At 61.6% G+C, this 22777-nt stretch overlaps 1 protein-coding gene across 1 annotated transcript; it reads right to left on the bottom strand.

Moving 5' to 3' along the window:
* Nucleotides 1–2117: 2117 nt before the first annotated feature.
* Nucleotides 2118–16319, bottom strand: ADAMTS8 (ADAM metallopeptidase with thrombospondin type 1 motif 8). The gene is made up of 9 exons (XM_068916450.1): nucleotides 15684–16319; nucleotides 10549–10788; nucleotides 10011–10143; nucleotides 9244–9411; nucleotides 8806–9104; nucleotides 8351–8534; nucleotides 7960–8132; nucleotides 7676–7851; nucleotides 2118–5417 (listed from the first exon to the last, which is right to left on the bottom strand). Exons 1-9 carry the CDS (start codon nucleotides 16317–16319, stop codon nucleotides 4685–4687), a joined length of 2742 nt encoding a protein of 913 aa, XP_068772551.1. The 3' UTR covers nucleotides 2118–4684.
* Nucleotides 16320–22777: the final 6458 nt, after the last annotated feature.

Raw genomic sequence — 22777 nt, 5'->3', positions numbered from 1 at the left:
CCCCCCGGGCCCAGGACCGTGCACACCGAGCGCTCTGGTACATGCAGTCCCCTGAGCCCTGGGACAGCGTACACGGGCGCTCTGCTGCATGCACCCCCCACCCCAGGGCCCAGAGCACTCCAGTGCATGCACCCATCCGGGGCCTGGGGTGATGCCCATGGGGCAGTGCAGTGCATGCTTCCCCCTCGGCGCCCGGGGTGGGGGGGCAATCCCATGCATGACTCCCCCCAAGGTGGTGCACAGAGCTCACCCCCGCTGCATGCACCCCCCTGGGCCAGGCCGCTCTGCTGCACATATCCCCCCCCAGCAGGGGCCTGGGGACCCCCCCCCCCCGGGCTCAGAGGTTTTCCTGATGTGCAAGCACGCTCCAAAATCCTCCCCAACCGCGGCTCGTCCTCCCCAGCCGCAGCGGCGAAGAAACGCCTCCCGCCCGCCGTCCCTGCCCTGAGGAAATGCCCCGCGGCTCTGCAGCAGGAAACTCGCTTTCGACAGACCTGCTAAGGCCCCAAATGCAACGCGCCGCGACTTTCCCTGCGCGCCCCGGGGGCGACGGGCGACGCGGAAAGGCGGCGTTGGGCCGCGGAGCGCGGGCTGCTTCGGCAGCGGCGCGTTCGGTCCGGGCTGACGCGTCGGCCCGGCCGAGGCGAAGGCGCCTGCGGCTGCAAACCCCGCAGCCTTCGTCCAGCCCGAGCAAACTGAGAGCTCAGGAGCCCGGCGTCAATCCACCCCTACACGTCGGGCCAAATCTGCGCGAACCCAGGGCAAGCGCGACTGCATTTCACTCGATTCGTGCAACCGCCTGCTGGTTTTTTCTTGTTTGTTTTTTTTTTTTTTTGCAATAAATGCTCAATAAATTGAAGCAGGGAACACATTGAAAGGCCACAGCCTGGAAATGGTAATCATCAGTAAAAAATTTATACCAGGCCTTGGAAAACGGCATGCCGCTCCCTGCAACAGAGGCCAAAAAATAAATAAACAAAATAAGAGGCGGCGCTCGCAGCGCTGATCGCAGAAACCCTGGGCCGACAGCCGCCTCCGGGACGGGGCCGGCCGCTTCTCCCTTCTTCTCTCGCTTCGTCCGGCGTTGCATCAGCGCCGGAGCCGTCCGGATGCCTTACTCGCGTCAATGCAGTTCTCTACATCTATAAAATTGCACGGTGCCGAAAAATCTTTTTTTTTTTAATTACGTTTTAAGCGAGTGAGCCGTTGTGCGCGGATAACGCCAGGCGCAGGAGCGGCGCGGGCAGAGGAGAGGCCCCCCCGCGCCCCTGCCCTCCAGGAGCCGCCGCACCGCCAAGGAGGTGGCAGCCGAGCGGAGGATGCCTGCAGGAGAAGGATGCTCCGGACGGCGTCGGGGAAGGCGTCTCCACGAGGAACGAGGCTAAATTCACGGCTGCAGCGGCCGTGCCGGCAGGCTGCTGCCCGGGCGACGAGCGGGACGAGGAGCGGGCGTTTCACGAGCGGAGCGCGGCTTGGCACGTTTTGCAAAACGCAGCTGAGAGAGGGAACGGGTCCTGCCCCCGAACGCACGGCAGGGGAGCCGGGCGCTGGCAAATAAATGAAATGCATCTCTCTGCCCGCGCTCGGATGCCCGAATAGAAAAGGTGACGGCGAAGCACCACTAAGGCTCATTTTCTTATGCCACTGTGCATGAGTTTGTTTTTTTTTTTTATTATCGCTATTTTTTTAACGTCTGAAAGGTCAAATTGCAACGGCGCTCGGCCGCGATTACCTGGTGGCCTTTCCCTACCCGTTCCTGCTCCGCAACCTCCGGCGCCGTCTGCAGCTCCCCAGCGCCAAACCGGCAACGGTTTCAGCGCGTAAACCCGAGGCCAGCAACGAACGGCAACCAGAAAGGCAGGTTGGCGGAGGGGCAGGGGGAAAAGGGGAAGGGGCCGGCTGCCTCCTTCGGGAGCTGAAGACCAGCAAGGGGCAGGAGGAGCTGCCTGCGGACGGGGACCTCCGAATTTCCTGGCAGCGAGGCGCCCGCTCCCGCCAACGGGGCTCCGAAAACCGCCTGCGCCGGGTAGCGCGCGCCCGCGCCGGCCGAACGCCGCCACGCAGGAGCGCAAATAGGAACAAATCCCCCCCCCCAAAAAAAAAAATAAAGGAAAGCCTAACAGGCAGGATGTCCTTTATTGAAGAGGTAAAGGCAGAGGCACAGACAGACGTTTCCAAACTCAAAACCAAAAGAGCGAAATACGAAGAAAAGGATAAAACAGGAAAAACCGTATCCCCCCCCCCCAACCCGCCGCCGCCCCGGTAGAAACGCATGTCCGAAGCTTATTTCTGCGGCGTTCAGCTCTGCTTGCGAAGCCGCGTGGGAAACGGCACCGCGAAGAAGAGCAGGGGGGCACCCGTGCCGTAACCGCGCGGCTGCGGGCCCAGCAAGGCTTCCCCTCCCTTTTTTTGGGGTCCCCCCCCTCTCCTTCCCAGACAGCTACCGTACAAAACAAAAGAGAAATTTATAATAAATACCTAACACAAGAGGCTCAGTACTGTCGCTACAATCCTTCACTGAAGGGAAACGTATATACACGCATATATATATATATACATCCTAATAGAGAACCGCTTTGACTTCCACCGGCGCGACGGCCACGCGTTTCCACGGGCAGCGCGAAGCCCGAAACAGCGGCTCTGCCCCGTTTCCCGCAGCCCTGTGCCTCCCCCCCCCAAAACACGGGGGCTAGTTACATCGCCGGAGAGGAAACGCTTCCTCCGGCTGCCCCGAGGTGCGGGGAGCCGCCGGCGACGCTCTCCTTTCCCGCGGCGACGGGGAGAAGCCGGCCGGGACGAAAACACGTGCAAATTCCACCCGCGCTCCCAAGACGCCGGCGGCTGCCAACACACGTACAGCGAAAGGACGTTTGCTCCGAAGGGGGAAAGTTCAGCGACGAGGCAGCCATCTGCGCCGGGGCCAGACAGCGTCTGGGCTGGGAAGAAGGAGCCTGGCTGTTCCCTGCCGGCGATGAAGAGCTCCAGCCCGGCGAGACGGCGTTTTAGACCTTCCAGCCCAGAATCGCTCAAGTAGGTCTCGAGCCAAAGCCCCCATCTGAGCATCTTCGCGTACGCCTCGGAGCATCTTCCCCGAGCGCTGGGAAACCAGACCGAAGCGAAGGCGCCGAGCCGTGGCGAGTACCGGCCGCGGTCGGAGATTTCGTAGCGCCGCAGGTGATAAATCCGGCCGGAAGCCCGACGGTCATCGAGCCCGACTTCCTGCCTGCCGCCGGCCAGGAGCCTGCCCTCGGCTCGCTCCTGCGCCAAGCCAAACTAGCAACTTGTCTCAAAACCTACAACCGCAGGTGATAAAATAAATACGCGGCGGATTGCAAGCCAAGGAGGACGGCTACGGGCAAGGAAACGCTCGCGCACCCAAGCGTCCACCCCAGGCGGGGAACCGGGTACGGCGACTCCAAGGCCGTAGAGCGTTTCACGGCCAAAGCGCTGCAGAAGCTTGAACGAATCCTCCCGGCATCCTTGCAAACCAGGCCGGCTATAGCGATCCTCCGTCCGACGGCGGGGGAAATCGCGGCACGGGGAGCAAGCATCCCTGGTGGGCTGGCGACTTGAGAAACGGCTGATCTGCTCTGACCCCTCCGTCTCAGGGGACGACTTCTCCCTTCTCCTCGGCGGCTGTGAAGAAGGGCACCAGGAAGACGGGCAGGGCTGGCGGATGCACACGCACGGCTGGCGTCAACTCTCTCGACTGCCCTGAGTTTCCAGCGAACCTGCTCGGCGGAGTGAAAATCGGGGCAGCCCTAACCGGATTTCAGCATCTGGGGATGTTTGGAGTCGGGAGACGCGTAGCATCGTAGATTATAAATCCAGCAGGAACCGCTAAGGTCATCTAGCCTGACTTCCTGCCTAACGCCGGCCAGGAGCCGGCCCTCGGCTCATTCCTGCCTCGGGCCAAATTAGCAAGTTATCTCGGAAACTAAAAACCACAGCTGATAAATCGCGCCTCGCTCTCAAAGACACCCACACCGTTGGGCAGAGGGGACCGCGAGCTGATCCAAGCTCTCCGGCTTTCGCAAACAGATCCAGATGTTATCGCGTCCTGAACCGGATCCCCCAAGCCAGACCTCCTCGACCTGCCGCTGGGACGGAGGGATCGGAAAGCCAGCTCCACGTTTTGAGGCAAAAGCCCCCCTCCCCGCTAGCAAACCCCACTGCACCGGCCAAATTTTAGTCTCCGTCCAAGACGGAGCTCCTACCGAACCAAGCGGGAGGTCCGCCGGCGGCAGGACGGGGCCTTGGTCCAGCGCCGGAGGGCAAGGCGGCCAGCAAGCCTCCAGGGCGGGCTGAGGAAGGGGGCTGGTGCCCGCCGTTGAGACTGGGGTCACCCGCTTTGCAAACAGCCTCTACATAGGCTTCTTTTTCCCCTTAAATTAAAATTTGCCTGCTACCAGCCGGTCGGAAAGAAAGGAAGAAAGGATGAGAAAGCAAGTGATTCCTCCGCGCTTTGACGCTGTCGTTCCCCGCTTTGAGGTAGATGTCTATGGGGTGGGGACGAACCACTGGAGAGCGCTCATTCTTTCACGCCCGTTCGTCTTTCGAGCGGGCCGGCGGCCGGCTCGGGTCCGTTAGCGGGCGTTCGCCGTCACGCCTACGTCCCGCTCGGCTCGCCGAGTCCGGCGCTGCCTACGTCCCGCGGCTCGGTGGCGGCCGTCCCCGCCGCGGCTCAGCACTCTCGCAGCACGCAGGCTGCGGTGGCCGCCGCCGGCGCCGGGTGGCCGCACTTCTCCGGGGCTACGATCTGCCCCGCGTAGTCGATGCAGGAGGCGCCGCGCGTCCGCACGCCCTCGCCGCAGGTCTGGGAGCACGGGGACCACGGGCCCAGCCGCCACAGCGGGCAGGGGAAGTCTCCGCAGGCCTTGATGTCCTCGGGCTTCAGGGCTCTGTCGCAGGTGGACGAGGCTTGGCCCTCGACGTCCCGGCAGTCCACCGTCCGCCTCTGCCAGCCGGAGCCGCACGTCTTGGAGCACTCGGACCAGTCGCCCAGGACCCACTGCGAGGTCAGCATCGGCCGGATGACGTTGGCCGACTTCTTCTCTTTGCCCTTCTCCTTGCTGAAGGGCACGTCCTTGGGGATGAAGAAGGTGTACTTGACTTTTGGTGGGAAGACCTCGCTGGCGATGGTCAGCAGCTGGACCGTGAGGGGTTCAGGAAGCTGCTGGAAGCTCTGGAGCCTCTCCAGGGTCGTCATGGAGCCGCTGTATTTCAGGATGGTTCCCTTTATGAGGATGTCCTGCTCCATGGCTGAGATGGCAAAGTCTCCGTTCAGCAGGTACCTGCCCTCCAGAGTCCTCAGAGCCAGGTAATTCCCGTCGTGACGGACCCCGCGGTGGCTGCGCTGCTTGATGTCGATGTTGGTTGCTCCAGCAGGGATCGTGACGATGTCATTGTAGCCGTATCTGCAGGGGGCAAAGAGACACAGTTGTCTCCCTGGACTTACTAAGAAGAGACTCGCGCACGGGACAACACGTTGCCTGGGGCAAACGGGATCGCGGCTCTGAAGCCATCTCTGTGGATCCCAGAGCGTTCAAGAGCTGGAAATGCTGCAGCTGTGTTAAACTGGGAGACTCTGCTGAATCGCATCCAGAAACGAGCACCGCAACCAAACCGACAGCCCCGCAGTTATTGCCCTTGCTAGGAAATCCCAGCTACTTTGCCCTTACCCCTTGCCTTTTGACACAGCTGAAGTGTTTTGTACGAAAAGCCTAGCTCTGCCCGCTGACTTTGCCCCCGAGGAGGCTGAAGGTTCAAACAGCTAGACGTGAGGGAGTCAGGGGGCGGCTGACATCGTAGGCCGGGAGGAAGAGTGTATTGGCCAGATGCCGCGGCTAAAAACGGATCAGTGGTGAAGGAGTTAACAGACCTGACGTCTACTCGGCCAGCTCGATAGCACCTCAAGAACTAAGGCTGCAAGAGCATCGCCAGGCACAGGCAGGCATCTCTGCGCCCGTTACCTCCTCTTCCGCAGGCTTTTGTAGCCCCCCTAACCATGCTGAAGAGCTGCTGCTTTGAGGGTGCAGAGCACAATGCCCTTTATGAACGGCACGACCCCGGAGCGGGGCGGCCCCCGGGCCGGCAGCGCGGGCGCTCGATCCGAGCCCCGGTCCGCGCGCCTCGGCGGCTGCGTCTCGTCGCGCGGCGTGGGGCCCGGCGTCAGCGCCGGACGTGGACTAGTAATTAACTCCTAGCTATGATAAAACGCCACCCTGGCATCCCGCACCCTGCGGCCGGCCGGAGCGTTTTACACGCGTTCCCAAGGTCGGCGCTGCGGTTGGTAACGACGCTCAGACTATTCTGGAACAAAGCCTTAGGGTCACACTCTGCTCTCAGGCGCCCTGGCCTCCCTAACCCTGATCTTAATGGGATCTCCTCTTGGCTCTAGCCACCACGTTAATCTCTCTTTAGTCAACCACAAACAATTCGTAGGAGAATGGAAGCTCCATTCATCTGGCTCCCTGGAAGGAAACCACTTAGGAAATCTAATTTGACTGCGTGAGTCACCTCGCCGCATGGAATTGGATGCGTCGGGCTTTTGTTACTATCTGTTCAACGAAAGCCTCCGCGGGACGCTTTAACTCCAGCTCTTTGACAAAGCCACGGAGATGGCTGCCTCTAAGCCCGTGCCCCAGGACTCAACGCACCCCCGAGCTCCGGGCCAGGGAGAAGTTACTGCATGATTTATATCCCACGTCAGCCCTTGAATATATGTCAAGCAGGCTCGCTGCGCCGGGGTGAAATCCATGTTGTCAGCTCCCCAGGGCGGCAGATTTACTTGCAACCAGCAGCACCCGGAGCACGTTGCCAGTGTCAGCACCAACTATTATTTTAGGAAATGAGTTCTCCTTGGCTTACATAAAATTGCCCAGAAATAAACTCCGCTTAAGCCCCGCGGAGGGTGGGGAAGCGATAAGGCCGTCGCGAGGCCCCCCCGGCTGGAGCGCGTTTGCATGGCCGCGACTGCACGGCGGGCAGCAGAGCTCTGCTGGAACGGGGCGCTGTAAATAAGTCTGCGCCTGCAGCTCCTGGCGGGGGTCTGGCTTCAACGCCTTGGGCGTAGGGAGGAAACGGGCTTTACGTAGCCTAGGAGGCTCAGGCTTCCTAATATTCCTGGTCTAGCACTTTGAAAACGCTTGCAAAAGCAGGAAGGCGAAGGAGAAGGGAGTTCCCCCTTGTGCATCATTACATCTTCAGGAGCTGGCGCTCCGTTGCTCCTGCAGAGCGAACGCTGCTCCATCTAGGGAGGCGCACCAAACCAGCGCGGGCGCCCCGATGGAAAGCAGGGCCGGGGAAGGGCCGGGGCTGCCGAGGAGCCGCGCGGGGAGCCTATCGGCCAGATGCGCGAACGCCGGCTCTGCTCTTTGATAAGCCCGGGCTCGTTCGTGTCTCCTCGGCAGTGAGTGTAGGAAGCGCTTACGCAGAAGCCGGGCTTTTGTGAACATCTGTGCGGCATTCCTGGGCTGGCTGCAAGGGAGCGAGTGAGCAAACGCTCCCCGCCAGATGTTGCTGGGTCAGGATCTCTGGGTAGTTAAAGCAGCTTTTCCGATCACCTCCTCAAGAGGAACAAATGCGTCTCTCTGCTTCCTTCCTACGATGCTGCCTGTCTGCACTGCCCCTCCACCCCACCTCGGCGGACCGGCTCCCCCCCGGGGGCCCTTACTTGGATCGGTTGAGCGAGCCGGATATTTTCCTGCAAGTCGAGCCGTTGCCGCCGCACACGCCGCACTTGTCCAGCTTCTTGGAGGACCCGATGACGTGATCGCAACCAGCCTTGATGCACTGGCCGTGGACGCAGATGGAGAGGGTCTCGGGTCCGCACAGCGTCCCGTCGATCACCTGAGAAAGAGCAGACGAGGAGGAGCAACGGCAGCGGGGGCTGCGCGCGGGCCCCGTTTCAGCACGGTAAGGACGGGCGCTAGCAGTTATCGTCGCGCCGTGTCTTACTTTGGCCTCAAAGACTTTGAATTCGCTCCTCCCCCTGGCCCGGCAGAAGAGCTTGCACCGATCTCGGGGCGACACGCCGGCATACTTGGGGACCCATTCGAGGCGATTCCCATCCAGGTCCGTGAAATTGTAGTTATTGTACTTCTCACACTGCTGCTCCCTAAAGCTCTTGCCTGAAAGGGAAGGTCAAACGTGACGCCACGGGACCCCCCCCGGGACGGCCGCAGAAGCCGGGAGGGATTGATTGCTGCTGCCGCCGCCCGGGCGCGCGCGAGCGAGCCGAGGGCAGCGGCCAAAACGAAACTCTCCGCGGCACAACGGAGCAATCGGCAGCAACCGCTTTGGGAGACCTTTTTTCGGTTTGCGCAGGGGCCGGCTAGGGAGGACTTACCGGCCGGGGGGCACTCCTCGGTGCGGCACGACTGGTACCTGGCGCGCTGGCCCTCGCAGTAGCGGCCGCCGTGCCGGGGCTTGGGGCTGTCGCAGTGGCGGTAGGAGAACCGCACGCCGCCGCCGCACGTCCGCGAGCAGGCGCCCCAGGGGCTCCAGGCGCCCCAGGCTCCGTCCGCCGCCGCCTGCAAGAGGGTCACACGCGCCGCTGCGAGAGGCGCCGAACGGAGCGCCGCCCAAACGGCCCCGGGCCGGCGAACGCCCTTCGGCGCCGGCTTGCCTCTAAGCGCTGTTGGCCGGCACGCGTCCGTTTGGGGGGAAAACAAACCAAAAAAAAACCCCAAGCTCGGGTTTAAGCGCTTTGCCGACCGCAACGGCCGTGCGTTCGACCGACGCTCAAAGACGACGCGCCCTCCTGATCCCAAGGAAGCCGTCTCGGCCCCGGGGGTCTCCTACCTGGGGCTGCAGGGCGGCGGGCGGCAGGCAGCCGCCGTCCCAGCACAGCCCGCCGCCCGCGCAAGGGCTGCCGTCGGCCCAGGGCAGGCTGCCGTTCTTGGTGTGGCAGAGGGGCTCGCCGGCGCCCGCGCGGCACCACAGCTGCGCGCACACGTCCTCCTCGGTGGTGTTGGGGCAGTGCTGGAACGGCTCGCCGAAAATCTGCTGGCATTGCCGGTCCAGGGTGTAGAGAGACCCCCGGCCGGGCAGTTCGGTGGGTAGGGTCAAGGCTTGAGCCGGGGCGTCCAGCAAACAGTCTCCTGAGCAAGGGGGTGGAAAAATGCAAAGGGTGAGGGCCGCGAAAGCATCGAGGCACGGCTCATCGCGACAAGGCCGGGGGGCACCCGAAACGTCCGCGGCGCCGCCGGCCACTGCTCGCGGGTTTGCCAAGAGCCTCACCGTGCCCCCCGTCCAGGAAGTCGGTGAGGTACATGGCGCTGCAGGGCGACCACGGCTGCGTCTTGTTCAGGCGGACGAAAAGAGGTGCCATCACGTGGTGCTTGCCGAGGGGCCCGAAGAGGCGCTCGCACGTCTTGGAGTCGTCGTGGGGCATGCTGAGGACGTGCCCTGGGAGGCGAGAGGGCGTCAGCGAGCCGGGCGCCTCCGCCGCCGGCGGGACGGCGCGCCCTCCCCACCGGGTGATGCGACCGAGGAGCGCGGGCCAAGACGTGGAGGCGCCCAGGCGGCGTCTCGGCTTCGAAACCCAGCTCGGGCTTGGAGGCAGGCGTCAGCGCTTCCCCCGGCCCCTGCTCTGCTGCACGTTGCGCTGGGGGTCTCTCTAATTTATCGGACGTTTCCCACGGCTGCAAACACTACTTGTTTCGACGCATCAGAAGCGATTAAAATAAAGGTGCTCGCTTACCGTATCTCACTGGTACGGCCGGCTATGTAGGACAAACCAGCCCAACTTAGGTACTAGATCGCTACGAGCAGCAAAGAAAAGGTGGGGGGGAGATGTTCCTGCACCCACGCTTTAGCTAGCTCATCCCAGTGTAGTTAAATCAGACAAGTGCACTGATTTAGACCAGCGGAGGCACTTCTAAGCTCATCGCCCCCGTCCGCATTAACCAGCCGGCCGGCCCCCCGCCAGGGCTGCCGCCGACCTTGTGGGCAAGGCGCTACGTTCCCCGGCGGGGCGACCGCCCCCGGGGCCGCGAGGGCATTACCCAGTTCGTGAGCCAGGGTGTAGGCTGCCTGCAGGCCCTCGTCTTCGATCACCGAGCAGCTTTTGTTGCGGTCGCACATGGTGCCGATATCCGCCACTCCCAGCGTGTCGCAGCTCTGGTGCCCGCAGAAGTCCTGTCGGAGAGCGGCGCCAACGCGGGCTGAAGCCGGGCCGGGCGGTCACAGCCTCTCATTTCCTAACTCGCCCCTGCTTTCTGGCCTTTCTGAATCTCGCTGCTGTGCTCCATCCCGGTCTCGTCCCCTCCCTGACCTTAACGCTGCTGTTACTGGGACCAGACAGAAAATATTTCCCGGGGGCAGAAGGACGTTGGAGTCCCGCCAGGTCGCCCGCTCCGCTGCGCAAATCACTGCCTCTCACTGTGCCCCAGCAATAACCCCCCCCATCTGCCTACGCCACCTGCGAGCGCCATCCTTTACTCAACGGGGACCCGCTCCTCTTCCTCCCTACGGAGGAAGACCAGGCAGGGGACAGCTGTGATGCCCCTCTGCCCCCCACCCCCTGCCCACAGGGCTTCGGACCTGTCTCGTCAGCAGGATGGCGGTGTCGTAGTGCTCGGGGTGCCGGTCGCTCGGAGGGTTGAACTTCTGCTGCCAGTTGCAGAAGTTGCGCAGGGTGAGGCCACCGTTATCGGACACCTCCGGCCCCGCCGCCTCGTCCTCCACGATCAGCACCTTCACCACCACCAAGTTGACGGCGTTCTTCAGGCTGGGGTGCTTGTAGATGCGAGCGGCCATGGACATCAGCGTCAGGACGTGATTCTGGAAGGAGAGAGAGGGCCGGGCAACGCGGGAAAGCCACCTTGCTCCACGCGCCCAGGGCCACGCTCGCCTCCGGTACATCCACGCGGATGGGTATCTGGCCACCCGCAGAGCAAGGACATGTGCAGGGTCCAGACGGGGAGACCCGGAGATCGCTTCCCGCGACAGATGCTCCAGCAACATTTAGGCTGACGGAAACACCTTATCAGAGCATCGAAATTCCTTCTCGGCTTGGCCCCGGCGCACGGACTCGGCGTCACGGGAAAGAAATGCAGTTATTACACAACCGGTACCGGGGATGGGAGAGCGGCTTCTCCCCTCCCGGACAAATTGCACTTTGCGGCCTCGCTCGAGCGCAAGAGATACAGACCGTGTTCCCGCAAGCGTGACTGCTGTTGCGCCCTACCGCCAGCATCGCTCCCACTCCTGCGCTTGGGGCGGAGGGAGAAGCCCTGCTCAGGTGAACTACAAAGCAAACGGGCTTTTGCAAGGAGGAAACTCTTTGTCCAGGTCTGCTCCAGGATCTGCTCGTGGAGGAGACCACACAGCCTCTAACCGGGCAGCCGCCTGGTGCTCACGAGACCACCAGCAGCAAATAGCGCACGCGGCGAGGAGGGCTAGCAAGGATTAAAAAAACAATATCAGAGCCCAGGGAACTGAAGTGATTACTTTTAGCTCGGCAGCGTTGAAGGACGTCACTTTCTGATAAAGATTCTTGCAAAATCTCTACTTACGTTCTTCTCCACGGGACCCACTCGGAAGGTGAAGTCTGCAGAGAGCCCCAAACCGTTGCTGTGGGGTTTTTCCCCCCCTCTCTCTCCCGCAAAGGGAGAGGAATTGCGCGGACAGACGCTAACTATTATTGTGGTATGCACACAGTGATTTAATATCGCAGGGCTGGTCCTCAGGATCCACCCGGGGCCGAAGGACGCACCCGGCACCCGGAGCGACCGGCCCTCCTCTGCACCCGCTCCCCGAGCTCGCGGCCGTGGGAAAACCCACGCGCAGATTGATGGCTGGGCAGCTGCTTTGCTCGACCGGACTGCAGGTTCGCTCGCTGGGCTTGTTTGTTGCCGGGATTTTTTTTTTCTTTTTAATTATTATTATTATTTTTTCCCTTTCTCCCGAGAAGCCAGCGTTTCCGCAGGGGGAAAACAAGCGCCGAGATTTTCTGCAGCGCAAACAGATGGGAGGAAGAAAACACGGGGTCACAGGCGAGGGCTGCCCAGCTTGAAAAACAACTGGCGAAAAAACACATCTCGGCCTGCCTCTCTTTTCCCCGAAGCGATGCCTCGGCCCCCGGCCGCCTCCCGCCTTTTCCCCTCCTGGTTGCACGTTTGGGGCTGGCTCGGGCTTCCTTGCAAAGGAAGCGAGTGCACCCGCTGCGGGGCAGGGGAAACTGAGGCAGGGGAGGGCGGGATTGCAACCTCATCAACCTCCCTGGAAAAGCCGCAGCAGCCGGGGCAGGAACCCCAGCTGAACGGGACCGATCCGAGTTTGCTGCGGTCTTCAGTCATCTCCTCCGAGCGCCAGGCCTTGCAGTCCGGGATTACCCGCTCCTCGTTTCCACGGCCCAGGGGAAAGGGAAGGCGGGATCCTAGCCGCCGCCTTTGCAGAGGGAGGGTTGCAAACTGATTTATCCAAAGACCGGAGAGATCCCTAACGAAAGGGGGCTGTCGCGGGAATCCGGCTCCGCCGCCAGCTGGCGGAGGATGCTCCGGCCACTTTTTATACCCGCCCGTTGCTTTAGGTGTCTTGTCGAATATACCCTAAGCGTTTTGGAGGACATCTTCAAATGCAGCTTGGACTGCAGGCGCTCAGCCCAAACGCACATGCTTCGGGACATCACAAGAATTAACATTGCCTCCTGCCTCGGTTTCCCACATGCAAGAAACCCACTCGGTCGCGTTAGGGATGCTCACCCCGCTTTCTAACGTATTTTGGGGTCCTTTGCAGGAGAACTGCAAAGAATAACTCTCGCGTGTCCGTCTCGGTGGGTTCGCGCCCACCACGACACGAGGGGGCACTTGGTCACCACCGCAGATCGCGTCCCGCAAAGCCCTTCACGACCTCCTGGTGCTCACAGCTATCACTGCCCAGCGCTGCCCTGCCAATGCCCCCAAACGCCGTCTCCCGAAATCAGCCCAGAAGAACAACAACCCGCCTACCGCCAAGATTTCCGGCCCGCTTCCGCTTTCCCTTCCCTCGCTGACTCAATAATTTCTCGTTTACGTGAGTATTAATGGAAGCAGATTTAAGCTCTTGTTACCTCAATGAGGTTATCAGCTGCGCTGTAATGGCTCAATCCACGGCCTGGATTGATTAAAAATAAATCACTGATAGAATTTCCCTAATAACAGCGTAAAATTGATTATAACTGGCGATGCTCAAGCGCATCGCACGGCGATTCTCTTTTGCTTGATCTGTTACAGCTTATGCAAGACATTAACTTGGACTATAAACAAGGCTCGCGACCTTTAATAAATATCTGGTAATTAAAGCGTGGTCACAGGAGGAGAAACCACTATATAAATACGGCTTCTTCTGACTCAACATTTCTGCTCCCTGTGCATCTCCCCGGCAGATCTGCAGCTCTCGCCAACGGAAGCAAGCCACCACCGTTTCTTGGCCCACCAAACTTCTGTGCTCAGGGGAAAGCCGGAAGGCTATTTGGTCTCCGGAGCTTCCTGCACCTGCGGTTCTGCCTGTTCTGCTGAGCATAAAAGAAGCAGAACTAGAGCAGGTGGTTTTTTTTTTTACTGCTGTGCTTGGAAAAAAAAAAACAAAAAACCCGGCCAGCGTTGAAGGTGCCATGAGAGCTGGTGGAGATTTTCGCCCGAGCCCTTACGTATGCCATGGCTCTGTCCACCCAGGGAGCTCCCTAAGGCTTCCTCCTGCCCCTTCCCATCGAGAAATACCCTGAGAGGTGACACGCAAATATTTCTCTTTGGGACAAAGAGATGTCAGTAAGAGGGGAAATGAGTGAAGGAGACCGGAAACTCTCTGAAAATTAAGGGGGGAGCCCTCTGCTACCTGATGCACGGCTTGCCAAGGAGCCCGCTCGTCCCAGGGGGGTTCCCCACCGCCGCAGCGAGGTCCTGTGTGTCCCTGCACCGCGCTGGTCACCGGCGGGGGAGCTGGTCTCCTCCAGCGCCGGAGCAGCTCCCCTCGGCCATTTGCCCCCTCCGACTCGCGCAGGCAAGGAGCGGCTCGTCAGGGGCCCGTCCCGTCTGCCCGGCAGTCATACCAGCGCCGCAGGGAGCCAGCTCCCGGCGTCCTCCCTGACCCGCCGCTCATCTGCAGCCTGAGCCCCGTTGAGTTTCCGCCAGCACGACCTGGCAAGCAAACCCCGAGCGCCCAGGAAAGCGGCCCAAAGCGGCGGGAGCGCCGAGGGTTTGCATCGCTCCAGGCCCGGCCCCGCCTGAGCAGAGCTGGGATTAAGACGCCGCGTTGTCGGGGAGCGGAGAAGCCGGGTGGCTTCACCCGCGAGCGCCTCTCCAACAACCCCAGGTCCCATCAACCCCAGGTGCCATCGGCACCGCAGCAGCAGCAGCACCCGCCAGCCCCGGCAAGCGGGGAGCAGCGCGGGATGGGGCTGAGGAGCGTCCCCGCCGCGCGGGGGACGCGTCACCTCCTTCCCAGCGCCTCCGTTTCCCCAGCTGCAAACGCCGCTGGCGCTTGCCGGGGTCTCCTCCCTCTCCGCCAGCGAAGCCGGCCCCGCGGCCCCTGCCCCAGGCCCCCTCCGTTCGGACTCAGCCACCAGCAGAGGAGGGCAGGGAGCCGGGGCGGAAAGCTGGGATGGCAGGAGGGCATTGAAAACACCCCGGGGAAAGAGCGATGCGGAGGTGGGGGGGGGACGGATGCGCCCTGCAAGAGCCCTCCCTGAGAGGCTGGGCGAGACGGGCAGGAGGCTGCGCGGGACCGGAGCGGCTTGCCGCTCGGCTGCTCGCAGGTGGCTAGGGACGGGGACGGGACACGGGCCGGCACGTTACTCAGCCCCTAGTAACGTTACTAGCTGGCTGGGCCTCCTGCCCGGGAAGGAGTTAAGCCCATCGCTCTGCAGCGCGGCGCTCTCCCTACAACCGGACGGGCATTAACCCCCTCTGCGGCGGGAGGACGCGGGACGCCACGGTCCCCTCCCCGTGCCCCAGCACGGGCTCTCTGCGTTTCGTACGGGGTCTGCCAAGGGTCCGCAGGCATCGCCCGCACCCGCAGGGCAGCCTCCGCCGGGAGCCGCACGGGAGGGGTGCAAGGGAGGCTGGCGGCGCTGCCGGGGTGCCCGGGGCCCAGGCCTCTCGCTCGGCCCAGGGCGGTCGCCGTGCCGGGGTGGGGGGCAGCGGGTGCCCTGCCTCTCCACCGCGCCGCGTACCTCGGGGACCTCGGGGCGACAGCCCCCCACCGAGCCGGCGCTGCCGCCCCGGGGGCAAGGCACGAGGTGGGGATGGGGGGCAGCAGGGCCAGGACGCGCAGAGGGCACAGCGCGAGCACCCTGGGGGACGGCTGGGCTGGGCTGGGGAGGGGAAATGGAGGAGATGGGGGGGAATAGAGAAAATGGGGGGGAGGGGGGGACGGACAGATGGGGCCAACAGAGGGGATGGAGGGCATGGAGAAAGGAAGGAAGGGAGAAAGAGGGAATGGGGGATGGAGGCAGGGAGAAGTGAGGGATGGAGAAACGGAGGGGCGGGGGGCACGGAGAAAGGTGGGAGCGGAGGAACGGGGAGGATGAAGGGCATGGAGAAAGGAAGGAAGGGAGTAAAAGCGAATGGGAGATGGAGGCGGGGAGAAGTGAGGGATGGAGAAACAGGGGGCACGGAGAAAGGTGGGAGCAGAGGAAGGGCGGGGAGGGGGGGCTCACAGAGACGCGGCAGCGGAGAAGGCCGCGGGCAGCCCCTTACCTCCACGTCCCGCCCGTAGAAGCGCACCATGGAGGCGTCGGCCACCAGCAGCGTCTCCACGTAGCGCGCCGCGGACACGAAGCGTTTGGCGCGGCCGGGCGGCGGCTGCCCGGAGCCGGCCGAGCCGGGACCGGGGCCGGGACCCGACGGCAGCGGGGCGGCGCGGCGCTGGAGGCGGTGCGGGCGGCGCCAGGGCGGGCCGGGGGCGGCGGGCGCCAGCGGCTGCAACGCGTAGACCTGACCGTCGAGGAGGAAAGAGCCGCGCAAGCCGCCGCCGCAGAGGCTGAAAGCGGCCGGCGCGTCGGGCCGCGCCTCGACGGCGCCCGCGTAGAAGGAGCAGGGGCGGCGCGGAGCGGCGGCGGCGGCGCGGCCGGGCGCAGGCGGGCGCGGGCGGCCGCCCAGGCGCTGCAGGCGCAGGCGGGGGGCCGCGACGGCGCCGTCGGGCCGCAGGCGCAGCACGAAGGAGCGGCCGAAAGCGGCCAGCCGCAGCGCCAGCTGCCCCGGCGGCGCGGCCAGGCGGGCGGGCAGCACCGCTTGCGCCTCCCGCGCCGGTACCGGCGGCAGCGCCCAAGCGTGCCACAGCAGCAGCAGGTGGAGCGGAGCCCGCCGACCCGGTACCGGCACCGGCAGCGGCATCGCCCCGCTCCCGCTCCCGCTCCCCACGGTCCCGGTCCGCTGCGCCCTCCGCCGGCCGCCTGCCTCGGCCCCCGGCCGGGGCGCTGCGCACCGAGCGGCGGCCCCCGAGCCTTTGAGAAGCCGGCGCCGGCTGCGGAGCCCTCAGTATTTATACTTTCTCCCCCGGCTTTGACATAAGAGGTTTATTTTTGATCTCTCACTGGTCCCCCACTCCCCTCCCCTGCCAGCCAGAGGCTGGGGGAGGAGGAGAAGCGAAAGAGGGAGAAAAAAAAAAAAAGGAGCAAGAGAGAGAGAGAGAGAGAGAAAGAAAAAAAAACCCACTTTTGGATGGGATCTGAGGCCAATCAGGAGCCGGGAGCCCCGCCTGCCTCCGAGTGTCAACTCCAGCCTGTGACTCTCCCAGCGTTAACCCCTTGAGGCCGGGCTGCGGGGCCCGATCCTGCCGGAGGGGCTGGGCGGAGGCCGGGAGCGGAGCCCGAGGGGCTGCGGGGCTCCGGCTCTGCCCCCCCGAGGGATGCCCGCCGGGGCTGCTTCCTCTCGCCTTTGGGCTCGGGGTCGCTCCGGCGCTCCTCCGGGCAGCGCCTGCAGCCGCCAGGCCTGCGCCGTCCCCGTCGGGGCAGCGTGTCGGTCCAGCGTGCGAGGCAGGAGGTGCCCCGCCATGTCTCCCTGCATGGTTCCCATGTCCTTTGCTGGCCGGGGACAGCCTGCATCGCCACCCCCCCCCCCCCGAAAACGCTGATGGTGACAAATACAAGGAGGTTTCCGTGCCCCTGAGCAGCTGGGGCCACATGGGGTTTCCTGATGCTGAAAGGCGACAGTGGGCTTCACTAGCTGAATCAGGTTTCTGGAAAGTATCTATGCGAATAAAACAATCCCGGCAGCTTCTCCCGCTCTTTTCTGGGGGCAGCGCGTGGGGTGACTTTGTCGGAGCGGCGCATAGAGGGAGGCAGGCAGAAACTCGCCGTCCCCGGCTGGGAACCTGCTTAGCACCAGCCAACAACCGTCGAAACGGAGCAAGGGAAATTACCCCGAACGTGTGAGAGTGGCTCTTTCCTCCGGAGCCCTCCTTCCCTGCCAGCTCACGAGTTTCCTGGCCTCTGCATCCCGCTTTGTGCGGCGCTGGCACACGCCAGGCTGCTCCTGCTGCGCCCCAGCAGCGGTGCGGCCTAGCCTGCTTTGCGCCCTATTTTCCGAACGCTTTCGCGGGGAAGAGCGCCTAGTCGGGGCTGCGCTGCAAAGGCTACCGCAGCTTGTGCCATCTGGAGGCACCTGCTCTCCTGGGACCTGGGAAATCAGAGTCCTGGCCAAGACTGAGCGCCGAGGTGGAGGGCTACAGGCCGCGCTGCCTTTACGTGCAGAGGTATTTACGTCTGCCTCTCTATTATTATCTCTGCTTAAAAGTCACATCCTTACCTATATAGTAAACACACAGCAGGCGCTCGAAATAGCCGCGTGCTACCCTGGGGCCAGGGCTCCAATTACTGCTCGTCTTTTTTAAAGTGCAATTTTTGCAAGGGCGGGGGGCAAAAAGGAAAAAAAAAAAGACAGACAATCAGCTCCCGGCCCCGGCGTAGCCCCGTCTGGGACGTCTCGCCAGGGCTGCGCCTCAAAAGCGCTCCCTCCCCAAATAGTGCCTTGGCTGCTCTCCTCCGCCTCCCGCCGCAGCCGGGACCACGCGGGGGGCGAGCGGGGCCTCCCCCGGCCGGGCGGGCTTGCGGGGCTTCGCCGCCCGCCGCGGGTGCAGCGAAGCAGGGAGACTTCAGTGCAGCGGCGGTGATTTTTTTCCCCCTCCTGGGGGGTGGCTGGGCGAGGGTCCCAGCAAACGTGGGTCACCTTTTAAAACCGAAGCGAGACCACAGATCAGGGCTGGGAGCCGAAAGCAGCCCCCAACCCTGACTCTGCCCCCTCTTCTCTGTCCCAAACTTGGCTGAGCAGCTCGGCCGGCGCTTCGCTGGCTGCGCGGCGCAGGAGGGCAGGCAAGCGCCAGCGCTGCCCCTGCGCTGAACCAGGACAGGTAATGCTGCAGGGGCCGCCGAGTCCGTCTCTCAAACAGGATGCAATTTATTCCCGGCTATCCGTTTGCGTAGCTGCGCCTTTGATCTCAGCCGCCGTGCCTGCGTCTTAGCTTCGAGGCAGTGCTGGTTTTCATTAGCGGCTCTTTCTGCAAACGGTAGCTGGAATTTCTTGTAGCCGAGGCGAGGCTGGCCGGGCTCGTTGCGAGCGAGCGCGGAGGCACGCTTGCAGCCAGCAAAGCCACACCTGGCTCCCCTCCGCACCCGAGCGGCTCTTCCCGGGCAAGGCAGCAGAGGACAAGACACGCCGGGGACTTTTCTGGGTATTTGCTTGTTGACCCCTTAGAGGACCACGGCGTGGGACACCGGGGGTCTTCCACTCCGATGCCAAAACTCACCTTGACTGCCGGGCAGGGCTGCCGCGCTCCTTCCTGCGGGGCTGCCGGAGCATGTGAAAGCCATTAACTCGGCAGTCACCGGGATTTAAAGACCCTTTGATCAACCAGTTTGCAAACTTCTCCCCCTTGCTCCTTCCTGCAAAGCTTCGCAGGCCGAGCCCTGCGCTCAGGCACCCGTCTCCCCCCACCGCCTCCGCGGGAGGTTTGGCCGCCGGGATGAAGCGCGCGTTGCGTTTGCTGCTCCCCTTCCGCAGCAGTGAGACTGCCCGATTTCGGGCGGCTCTGGGCCGCTCGGCTGCACCCTGCTTGCTCTAGCGATGGGCTCGCTGCCCATTGCTGGTGATTTATTCTGTGACCCTCCTGCTCGCGTTGCTCCCGGTCCTTCTCCCGCCTAGGGCAAACATTTGAGAGAAATATTTGACGGACAAACTGAATAGCTCCAAACCCGCCGCTCAAAAAAAATTACCGCTAGATGTCAGTGCCGCCTTAGGCTGAGCCGCGCGAATTGCAGCGCCTGCGTCCGGCCGCTTCGCTCAAGCCGTCGGAAGTTGCTGCCGTGCAAATTGTCCCTTCAGTCATAACCACCGTTAGCAGCAAAACTGATGCGCAAAACCCCTCCTAGCTCGGCGCTGCAAGAGCCAGGCGCCGCGCGTGTCCCTGCTGCTGTCAACCCCACGGCAGCAACATATAATCCCTGTGCTTCAGTGGGGCAAAACCACGGCAGGGCAGAGCAGAAGTTGGCACAACATGCACGAGTATTTCTTTTTGTGGTTGAAAACAAGCAATTTGATTAGTTTTCCTTTTAAACTAAGCCCAGCAGGCAGGAACAAATCTCTCTCAGAAAAGCCGCTGGGCACCGGGCTTGCGTCCTGCCAAATCGTCTCCTAGGACGATCGGTGAAAATGTCTTAGCTGCGAAGGTCGGAAACCGAGATTCAGGCAAACGTTCGCAGCTTGGTGTTGTGTTTTGCTTGCCGTAAATCTGCACGAGAAAAAGCCCTGGGCTTGACCTGGAGCGGGGTTCGGGGCTGCCTCAGCAAACGGGGGAGCGGAGCGAGGCGCAAAACACATCGCCCTGATACAAACCCTTCCCGACGCGACCGAAAGGCCAACCGCAGGGGCGCAGCCGCGAGAGGGCTCCCCTGACTCGCGAGCGCTGATCGGCGCCCGTTTCACGCCTCCAAACCTGCAACGCGCCGTCGGGCGCCGTCTCCCCTTCCCCTCGGCCGGCTCCTCCTTGGCAGCAGCCCTTCGCCGGGACCCGTGCACCCGGTGGGGTGAGAATGGGCTGTGGGGGTCAGCGGCTGTGAGAGCTACACCGGGGAGAGCCGTAATTCCCACCCGGCACCTCGGTGTGCAAAGGCCAGGTTTAAGTCTCCAGCTGACGCCGCTGAGGGCTGCCAGGCTGGGTCTAACAGCTGCTAACGCCTCCTAAAGCTCCTGGTGCTCTAGGCACAGCATGAGCTGTGCGCGTGGGGACAGCCGGGCCGTGGCTGTGACCCAGCTGATACCTGGGAAAGGATTCAGACTAAGCCAGCTTACGGCACCTACATTTGTATTCTCTATTTCTGCTGGGTTTTTATTTCTCGTCAACAGTTGCATTTCTATTTTTCGCAGACAGCTGCACTGATTTCTAGAGCAAAAGAAAAAAAGTGTCACCAGAGGGCAGCCTCGCCACAGCGTGTGTCTGAAGTCCTCCCCGCTGCATGCAGGTGTGGCTGGGTGCGCTGTACGGAAACAGGTTTATGGCTTCCCAAAACCGAGGGCTAAATCCCGTCTGCAGCACTCCAGCCTCATCCCGGGTCCTGCGCGCCTGGCAGAGCGGATGCCCCGCATCCTGGCTTGCAAAGCGCCCAGAGACCGGAGCATCCGCAAGAAGAGTCCTGGTCCTTCCCCTGGTCTTGCAAAGTCGTTTTTAACAGGTGTCTGTCTGATCTGGGATAAACCCCCCCCCCACCCCCCAAATTTCACAGCCTTCTGGAGCATCGCAGTCCTTGCAGGGGATGGGTGAAGAGTCCAGGAGCTACGGTGACCTCCAAGCCTGCGCCAGGGCTGCTCTTGCTGCGAACCAGCCCATCACGGCTGGCTGTGTGAGTGGGAACAGGACAGTAACGGACAAGAGAGTGAAAGAACCGCTGTATAACCGAGAGAAAAGGTGGTGAAGGGCCCCCAGCAGAGACCGTGTCTTCATTCCTGGCTCCACATGGCAATCGTAGCCACTCAAAATCACGTTTCCGTTCCCCAGCTTTAAAATGGAGACATGTATTCAGTCTTCTCCCACGCTTTAACCAGATGAAAGAAGCCTAGCCCTAGTGCTAAATAAATATGGCGAGTTATAACGAAAAGTCTCTTCTCCAGAAAAAAAAAAAACCAATGAATTCCCCTCTCCTCCCTATTCCACTCTTGCATGGTTTATGGGCTGATGAAAATGAACTAACTTCATAATCACTTGCCTGAGTGATGAGCATCCTCAGCAGCTGGATTGTGCATCACCATCACCCTAGGCTTATTCCAGATGTGCAAAATTTAGACAGCCCTTCAGGCCTACCCAGAGCTGCAGCTTAGCAATTTTGCGAGCCTGGTATATTTGCATATAGCTGTGTGAATGATAGTAAACATGGGACACTGGTTTTTGGGGGACATGTGGGAATGTCTTTGAGGGACTATGTCTAAGGAGCGAGAAAACTCCTGGCTGAGAAAACTGAGTCCATTAGCAAAAAGGCTTCGGTTTGCCCAGGAGCAGGGCCCAGCTCCACTGGCAAACTGTTAGGCGTTCAAAAGTCAAACATAGTTGAAACACCTCCATACTGCACCACCTTCTATCGCCTCTAAATTTCAGCTTACTATTTTACCGCATCCTGGAAAAACTTGTTTCTTCTGTGATCAGTGAAAGCATCTATCTTCCTTTAAACAGGAGTGAGCCTTGAATCCCAGCGAGTGGAGATACAGCGGGGACTTTTGGAGGCTTATCTGATAAATGAACTATCAGCAGCTCCTGCAATACCGACCGGAAGGCAGGCAGAAACAAGCTTGCTGATTTTTTTAACATACCTCAGTATTTCCATATCCAGCCCCCGCCAGATGCCAGAGGTGACATGTATGTGTCTGGCCCACGTGAGAAGCTGGTAGGAATGAGTCTCCTCGCTCCGGGAACATGGCAGGAGCTGCCACAAGGAGACAGGGAATAGGTGATCGCGCTCCAGCGTCAGGCTGTGCACGGGGCAGAGCAGGCATTTGCTGAGCTCATGGCAAACAGTGAACCACAGCCGTTCGCTGCGGTGTATCTCCTAGGCAGAGGCGGGAGTGGGTTGCTTTGATTGTTGTGGCGTGTGTTTATCTTTGTGTTGAAGGTGCTGCACGTACATGCTATGAGGGATGCTCTCCTCCAAAGATGTAAGGGTGAAAATAGGAGAATGAGGATGAAGGAGGAGAAGGGAGAGAGAAAAATCTCACTGCTGGCATCGGAAGAAACGGGTGCAGCACATGGAGTGTCTCAACGCCGCCGAGAGGCTGTGCACAGCAGTTATAAAGGGGATAAATGTACCTTCCTAAAAGGTTGTATTTGTGAGACAAAATCAGATGGAGGACCCAATTCTGATTGCCCATCTGCTCTTTTTTAAACAGTGCAATTCTACCAGCTCCCACCCAGCTTGTGGCTTTAATGAGCAGAAAGCGGTTGGCACCAGGCCTGCAACATTCACACCAGCCTCCCCTTTTTGGTCCGTGTGCACTGAATTGCTCTCCAAACCCATCTCTGCACCCGCCTGCGCTCTTGCCCCAGCAGCAAAGCTTGTGGTGTGCAGTGCTGGGGTGCTTGAAGATGTTTAAAGCCCAGATCCTCTCCTCTCCCATGGCAGGTGAAGTGCTGCCGTCATCCCTGTTTCGTAGAAGAATTGAAAGGGCTGCATGGGAAAACCTTGGGAAAGCATCCTGCCCCTCCTGAGTCACTATTATCTGGGCCAGAATAAATCTGGTTAAATGCAGTGTCTCCTTGGACCAAGGATGGAGCTGGGTTTAGGTTGCAAGGACCTCCACGTGCTCAGGTTTCT

Source organism: Struthio camelus, chromosome 22 (assembly GCF_040807025.1).
Source record: "Struthio camelus isolate bStrCam1 chromosome 22, bStrCam1.hap1, whole genome shotgun sequence".
Lineage (NCBI taxonomy): Eukaryota > Metazoa > Chordata > Aves > Struthioniformes > Struthionidae > Struthio > Struthio camelus.
The sequence above is the reverse complement of the archived record's forward strand: the minus strand, read 5'-3'. Positions and strand labels throughout refer to the sequence as shown.

What these genes read in the sequence shown, in the direction of transcription:
- ADAMTS8 (XM_068916450.1), bottom strand. Translation starts at nt 16,319, where the DNA reads ATGCCGCTGCCGGTGCCGGTACCGGGTCGGCGGGCTCCGCTCCACCTG. An exon ending in TCTACGGGCGGGACGTGGAG is followed by an intron (nt 10,789 to 15,683) that starts GTAAGGGGCTGC and finishes CTCTCCTTCCAG; the next exon opens with AATCACGTCCTGACGCTGAT. An exon ending in TCAAAGTCTTTGAGGCCAAA is followed by an intron (nt 7,852 to 7,959) that starts GTAAGACACGGC and finishes GCTCTTTCTCAG; the next exon opens with GTGATCGACGGGACGCTGTG.